This window comes from Dermacentor andersoni, chromosome 4, assembly GCF_023375885.2.
Source record: "Dermacentor andersoni chromosome 4, qqDerAnde1_hic_scaffold, whole genome shotgun sequence".
Classification (NCBI taxonomy): Eukaryota; Metazoa; Arthropoda; class Arachnida; order Ixodida; family Ixodidae; genus Dermacentor; species Dermacentor andersoni.
Window position 1 is genome coordinate 115,398,850 of NC_092817.1, and position 7,839 is coordinate 115,406,688.

General features: G+C 48.3%; 1 protein-coding gene across 1 annotated transcript; it reads left to right on the forward strand.

The window, feature by feature from the left end:
- The first annotated feature begins 3,041 nt into the window (after nucleotides 1-3,041).
- On the forward strand, nucleotides 3,042-6,713 carry LOC129380213 (uncharacterized). The gene is made up of 5 exons (XM_055074315.2): nucleotides 3,042-4,247; nucleotides 4,983-5,083; nucleotides 5,218-5,336; nucleotides 6,276-6,421; nucleotides 6,529-6,713. Exons 1-5 carry the CDS (start codon nucleotides 3,694-3,696, stop codon nucleotides 6,530-6,532), a joined length of 924 nt encoding a protein of 307 aa, XP_054930290.1. The 5' UTR covers nucleotides 3,042-3,693; the 3' UTR covers nucleotides 6,533-6,713.
- Nucleotides 6,714-7,839: the final 1,126 nt, after the last annotated feature.

Consider the following 7,839-nt stretch of genomic DNA (forward strand, 5'->3'; position numbering starts at 1 on the left):
CAAATGTGTCGAGCAGACAACTTACGTAGGGCGTGCAGAAGCAGAGCCGCATTAAAGCACTACGGAAGCGATCACACGTCAAATCAACACTTCTGTGCCTGCCCCGGTAGCTTTGCGGCACGCGGGATCGAATCCCAGCCCCGGTGGCCACATATTGACGGGGACGAAATAAAGAGGCCGGTGCACTTAGATTTAGGGACACGTTGAAGAACGCTACGCGGTGTTAAAATTGATCCAGAGGCCGCCACTACCGTGAGCCTCAAGACCCGATTGTATTTTCGGCACGCACAGCCCCATAATTAAATTAACGTTTAATACAACGTCATTCGACTGATCCACTCATTCGTTATCAGCCACATCGCCTATGTAGCCGCCTACCACAACTGGTACGTCGCGGAAAAGAACAAGATTAACACGCTCATAAGGAAAACGTACAAGATAGCCCTGGGCCTACCGGAATCGACAAGTACCGAGCTCCTGACTCAGCTGGGCATATACAACACCATAGAAGAAATAGCCGAAGCACAACGCATCTCGCAGCTCGAACGCCTGTCGACCACCACGACGGGAAGACACATTATGAACACGCTCGGCATAACGTACCACAACCAGCACGGCCAGAAAATGCAAATCCCCAACAAAATCAGAGAGACCATTACGGTGGCAACCATCCCAAGAAACGTGCACCCCGATTACAACCGAGGTAGAAGAAAGGCAAGAGCCGAGGCTCTGCTCCGTTCATTCGGCAGGGAGAGAAACGCGCGCTTTGTCGACGCAGCCGAATATGCGAACGGCCAAACATACGCCGCCGTAGTCATAGACGCAGAGTCAAAAATCAGAACCGCATGCAGTGTATACACCAAACACTCGGAAATAGCGGAGGAAGTAGCGATTGCGCTGGCCCTCACAGAACAGGAATGCGAAGTTGTACTCAGTGACTCGCAAACGGCAATAAAGAATTATGCCAAAGGTCGAATTTCCAAGGAAGCCCTGTCCATTCTGGCCAAAGCGGGCAGATCCAAAACCGCGAGCTCGAGGATCATATGGTTCCCCGCGCACGTCACCACGGAAGGCGACGCGCTCCCGAACCTAAACGAGACGGCGCACCGGACGGCGCGAGACATGACCCGCCGCGCCGAACAGGGCAACGCCTCTCGCACGATAGCGAACGCTTCTCGAGCAGAACGGGACAGGCTCACCAGATACAACGACATCACCAGTGCATATTTGAACGCCAGAAGGATATACCCACCGCCGAGTCCCAAATTGAACAGGAGGCAGGCCGTCGCCTGGCGACAACTACAGACAAACACGTTCCCTAATCTATTCCGTCTCAAACGTATCTTCCCAGATAAGCATCAGGACGACACGTGCAAATTGTGCCAGGAAGGACCAGCAACACTCAAACACATGCTGTGGGAGTGCAGTGTAGTTATAGAAGGGATGGCAGTTACTCCGGAGACCCTGTCGTCGAGGTGGGCCGCCGCTCTGCGCAGCTCAGACCTCGGAATTCAGATGTGGGCAGTCCAGCAAGCCCGTGAAGCGGCGTTGAGGCAGGGCCTTGACGTTCCTCCGTGGGAGACCTGAGCGCGGGTCGCGTTAAACCTTGCCGGACATACAAGAAAGTTGTATCCATCCATCCATCCAATACTTCTGTAACGATGCGATGTGCCGTGTAAGGAACGTAATATGCTCAAGACCCTGTCAGAGGTTATGAAGTATGGCGCACAACAACGCCTGCGCACGTGTGTTACTGTGTATACGCAGACAAACAGCTGTGGTACACGTAAGGTAACTCGCCACTCTTCTGTTGGACTAAACGTTGAAGAAACTAAACATTGGCCGTCGACATCACCACTAATTATTAATTGTCTTCAATCCAAGCAGCCAACACAGAAAGCTTCGCTTACATCGATTCCCACGGTGCGTGGGATCCGCATAAATTTTGTGCTGTTGTTGTTTTTGACACTCGGTTAAATCCTGAAGGCAACACCTTCACGAAAGTGGGTGAAGTAACCGCTTCCTCATTCCTTGTCGTGAAAACAGTTTTTGTTGACCTAAATACAACGATGAAGATGTTAAAGATGCGGGCGACTAACACCAGCGCGGAAGACTCGTTTTTCTGACCTCGTCTTGTTATCCACGAACTGCTGCATATATATATATATATATATATATATATATATATATATATATATATATATATATATATATATATATATATATATATATATATATATATATAGAGAGAGAGAGAGAGAGAGAGAGAGAGAGAGTCAGCCCTTCTGCGCGTCCATGTGACGAGCATGTGGGTGGCGGGAAATAGCGCACGAATCGACAAGATTGCCTAACAGCTAGGCAGACTAGTTTATGCACTACCGGAGACAAAACAAAAAGCGCGATTGGAAGGAGAGCAAAACGCTTGGTCGAGAGCTATCCCGAACTTTCCTGGCGACATTCATGGGCAATAAATGCCAGAAAATGAATTAATATATTTATTAGGAGGGCTGAAACTTGGGCCTGTAAGGGGAGTGGGAAAATATAGAATGTACTTTACATCTTCCAAAGAATAATACCTAAAGCAATGGTATGTGAGTGAGGGTTTCAAAGAAAAGTGCAAGCTTATACACATCGGAGTGGGGGTGTGGTATCAAGTAAACACCTGCGAGAGATAGTTAAAGAAAAAAATAAATAGGAAGAACTTTGGCAAGAACAAAACTTAGTTCGTGTTTTCCCGTGATATTAAAATGCAAATAAATAAATAAAATAACCTAATAAAAAAGATTGAAAGCGTCGCCATATTATTCGCCAAACTAAAATTAAGCACATGGAGTTAAATCATGCGAAATTTCATGTAACTTGGTGCGTATAATCATTCGTTCGGTGCAAGGTGTTTCCATGCAGCTTGCGCAATATCATTGGTTTAATATGGTGTACTGCACGCAGTGGCGTAGCCAGGAGGTGGCTACGGCACTGCAGCAATTAACAAAGTAATTAACGAACAGAATTGCGCTATAGGTGTTTTTTTTACTTTTCTTTCGATCCTACTTGAATTGGGTACTATGGCGCGGGAAAGGCGAGGGCACAAAAAATGAAAGACAGACGCAGGAGCCGCCACTTTGGCGTCTCTAACCCACTTGTTCGAACCCCCGTGAAATTGTGGCTTGGCGCATCACGTGCATTTTCGTTCGCGTTTGTCCCCCGAAAAGTGCGAGGCCACGCGCCGCTGCAAGAGAGCCAGTTCGCGAACCACGATGAAGACGCAGCCAGGAAACCAGCCACGATAATCTCGCAAATTTCCTCTGGTGCATTATCACTTCCTACTAAAAAACATGACCAAGCCGAACGCATTTGTAGCGTGGTTTCCCGCCGCTCATGCTTTCTTGGATATGATAAGGGGTGGGGGGGGGAGCATGTTCTTCCAGAATATCGGGCCAAGAAAAAAAAAATCTTTGACACAAGTTTGTCGGTCTCCTGCGGCTCGAGGGGGAGAAGAAAATAGTAGAAGACAAGAACGAGAACGCGTCCACGTTGGAGATGAAACGCCATACGTCGGCGTTCTGAAGTCGCACGCTTTCCGAGCACGCCATAAAACGAGTCACTGCACAGCAAACGGCAGCTACTCAACAGTCGCAGATCCACTAAGTCGCGCTCGCTGCGACGCACTTCGCGAAAGCCGTTTGTGCCTCGAGAATGGCGGCGTCGGGCCGTGCTGCTGGCTCCGCTGGCCTCGACGCCGGTCTCTCCAGAGACGACGACGGCCGGATGAGCGCTTACAACGGCTACGCCACGCTACAGAGGGACGATTGCGAGCTGTCGGCGAGCAGCAGCAGCAGCAGCGGCGGGGACGACGACTGCAGCAGCAGCGACAGCAGCAGTAGCAGCAGTTCTAGCAGTGACAGCGGAAACAGCGACGTGGCGCAGGCCGACGCGTCCCAGTCGGAGGACATCGACATCGAAGATGTGCCGACTGCATCCAGCGTCGCAGCCGTTGCCGCCTTCATGGCGAGCGAGCCACAGATGGGAATCTGGATCCAGGCAATAGTCGAACGACCGGCGGACCTTCCCAGTGACTACCCGGACGAAGTTCACGACTGGAGCGGTTGGCCCAAGTTCGCTCCCAAGAACGCGGACCAACAGCGTGCGATCGTGCCGTGCCTGCCGGCCAAGGTTCCTCACGTAGCGCTCGTCAACCAGCACGAGTTCCTGCTGCCCAAGATGGAACTGCTTGTCCACACACAGGGCAGGCGAGTGTTCTTTCATCTTTTTTTATTTTTCCGGAGCCTGCTGCTCGATTGGGACAGTTGTTGGCGCGGGCTTGCCTGGATCGTATGCGCGCGCCATTTACGTTCGATAGCCCTGACATACCAGAGAGCAGCGCTTGAATGGAAAGCACGCTGTTCGCGTTCTTATTTTTGGTGCACGCGTGGACGCTATTTTCCTTTGCGGAGATTGTGTATAGTTTAAGCATCGTCCCGCTTCCCGAGATCTTTATTTTTGCGATTCCAACTGCACGAGCACTCGACGTGTGTTCGCGCCGTGGTGCGGCGCCGATCTCGTAACGGTTCTTTCAGAAACCGTTGCAATATCGCACTCCAGGACAGCGTTTTGGCTTCCGTTGTTGGCATGAGCGTTCCGAGCACGCATTACTGTTCCTGTCGAGAAGCTGCATGTATTCAAATGCCTCAGAGTGGTGTATATGCTGGGCTTAATGAAGGGAACAGTGTACTCGTCTAGCCAGCTATTTATCATTCGGATGATAATCACTTTCGTTTTGCGAATGTCTCTCTGCTTTGAACCGTTTCAGCAGTCTTTATAGCTTTTTGAGTGCTCAATGTCCTGTACATGGTCTACATATATCCACCGTGCCCACCACGTGTTTTAGCTGCTCCTTTTGAAACGGGCGTGCCTAAATATCTCCATCGCGTGACCACTGTGTTTATCAAAAATGATCGTGCCGCGTCGTTCTATTTCGCATGCAGGTTGATGCAGCCAGCGCCTTCGTTCCGCTGTACCAACTTGGTGGACGACCTGCAGTACACGGCTTGGCTCACCTTCACTAATTCCGTTGGGGGCGAATGCGGTCAGTGTGAACGAGGCCCTACCGGTGTCGGCCTTATCCCCGCCTCCTAAAAGAGGCGTCTTTCTTTACGTTTCTGTCCTCGTGTGTGGTGAAGTGAATTTAAGCCCAAAATTGGTATCCTTGGGCTGGTGCAGTTGGTCAATACTCCCACCCGGATTCACCGCATCCCGGTTCTTCGTGGAACGGCCGGGTGCTGTCGTTTTCTCGGTTAAAGCTCTTCACCTACGACGGCTTCAGCTCGAAACTGCCCCCGGTAAGAGTTTGTTCACCGGTTCCCCAGTTTAGTCGCGCTTGCGAGTTAGGTCGCCTTTCATAAGTTGCACTAAACTTTGCAGGTTTGAACGTGCGCACACTTTGCGTTAAAACCCCTGGCAGAAGTGTGGTCAATTGCAGCTTGCGCCCGTTCAAATCTGATCTAGCGATATTTGGGGAAGTCATCAACAAATCATGACGGCGCGGGTGGTACAAGTTGTTACGTGCCGTGCTTTCCTATCTCGTGTCTTGGTGTGTGCCTGCGATGGTTTCCCCTAGTCGATTTCAATTATAAGCCCAGCGAGCAACGTGGTCTTAAAAATATACTTTTCGCCACCTGTTTTCTTCCTTGTCATTGTGGTTTCTTGTTAAAAGTAGCATAAATGACCGTATACCCCGAGGAGACCGAAACACAAATTAGGTCATTTTGGCTGTCGTGACGCATGAATCAACGGTCGCCGAGATGTGTCAATTGGGTTGAACTGTGTATGGAACTGTGTATGCCTGACCAAAATTGAACCACTCTGAGGTAACATTGTGACACCAGATGCCTTACTTTAAAGTCTGCCTTCATAGGATAGCTAGTGCAGGAGGTGCCATGCCAGTTCTGTATTCAACTGATTCGCGCAGTGCTTTGAGCCATTCATGCTGCGGTGCACTGCAATTGTTATCGATTCCCTTCAGTGCAGTTTAGCCTTGTGATATTGAAGTTGAATACCTTCATTATAAACCGACAGTTCATTCAGGGCAAGTGGGCTGCACAGTCACACACTACAGCATTGGTGCTTCACGCGGGCTCGATTTTGATTTTTGTAAATATGTACAGTATCATATGAATAAAAAAACAATTCAGCATGTATTCTATTGACTAGCCGATGATTTAAGACATCCCCCTCTCCAAAGCTCAGCACCGGAAACTCTTCCATTATATGTCTTGCAGATCACTCTGAAGTGTAACAACAGTTACCGCATCCAAGTGAACGTTGGAATCGTGGACAACAACGGACACATCTTGAGCAGGTCGGTCGTCCGCCGCTTTGTCGGTGCCCACTTCATTGCAGTCACCCAGTTCAGCAAAAAAGCTAGGTGGGTGTTGTACGTATTTTGCGTGCCGGCTGTTTACTTTCCTTTCCAAATCGGTACACTTAACATTTCACTGTCATCTTCTTTCTCTCTCTCTTTTCCTTCTACAGCTGAGGAAACCACGGCCAGAGCTTCATCTTCATGTCTTTTTTTTTGTTTCTTTGCCTAGTCTCGCCCATCCAAGCAACAAGAAATTCAAGACTAAGGCACGCTAATTTAATATTATATTCACTGCACTGTTTTCACGACTTTCATAGTTTCTGTGATAAAAGTAATAAAGACACATTTGCCGGTACGAAGAGGTCCTTTTTTTTCTTTGTTTAATGACATTTTACACTACAAACAATGCACTGGTGGTGGTTCTACTGAGGAATACGAAAATAGACTTGCTGCACACATAATGATACCAGGCCAGTTGCCGCACTGAAAAGAAAAAAGATAAATTTGAAGCGCTCTTCGCAGATAAATAAGAGCACCCTAGTTCCCTTACATACTTCATAGAAAGCCCATTATGCACAGAATGTAACCTGAAGATGCTGTTCCCACGAGAACTAAATTCGAATTCCTAGCATGCACATCATGATGGCCATCCAACAGTCGTACAGTGACCTCGTCCTCTGGAAATGCAAAGTGAGCATGCGATGGTATAGACCACAGTTTTATACGTTTACTAGAGGGAACTGTGGCGCTTGTGTCTAAGGGATCTGCAAGCGGGGCAGTTCAGCCAGCGTGGGAATGATGGGGAAGTGCATGAATTTGCCTAAACTTCGTCTTTGTGACTTTGCAAAGTGATCACTTTGAGAAGGCACTGCATCGTATATATGGCTTCATAAACATTAAAATTGTTGAACGGCAAGATGCAAACGCAGGACCCCTAACACATAAGCCCAATGATAGCATTACTCCATAGACGCATGAACGAGCGGAACCACTGCAGTTAGTAGCGATGATGTGTGCTTGCGGAGTTTTATTACATTCTGCATTAAAAAAGTATAAATTGCTTTGAAATTTAGGAGAATTTAGGCCCAGGTAAAACGAAAGAAACGAAGCCATAAGAATGTCTGAAGCCGCAAGCACAAAGATCGGGCAAATGCATGTACTACCCATCATACCCATGGTGGAAGTGAAGGATCGCAGTACCAGAGTTGCCTCTATAGTGATATGAAACTCTGTGGCTTGGACGAGAACTAACTCGAGAAATGGCTGGGGATTGTTTGCATTTCCGAGAGATCGAAAAGGAAGGCTTCTATGCATGGACGGTGAAAATTAAATGGTACAAGTGCTAGCCAATGAACGAATCGTGTTTGTGTAATGTGAGTACCGAATGTCCTGCTTCCTTTTAGGAAAAAAAAGTGATTAGTAATGGCGAATTCAAATTCAGGGAAACAGTGCATGTACAGAAAAAGTTTACAAATTGTGAG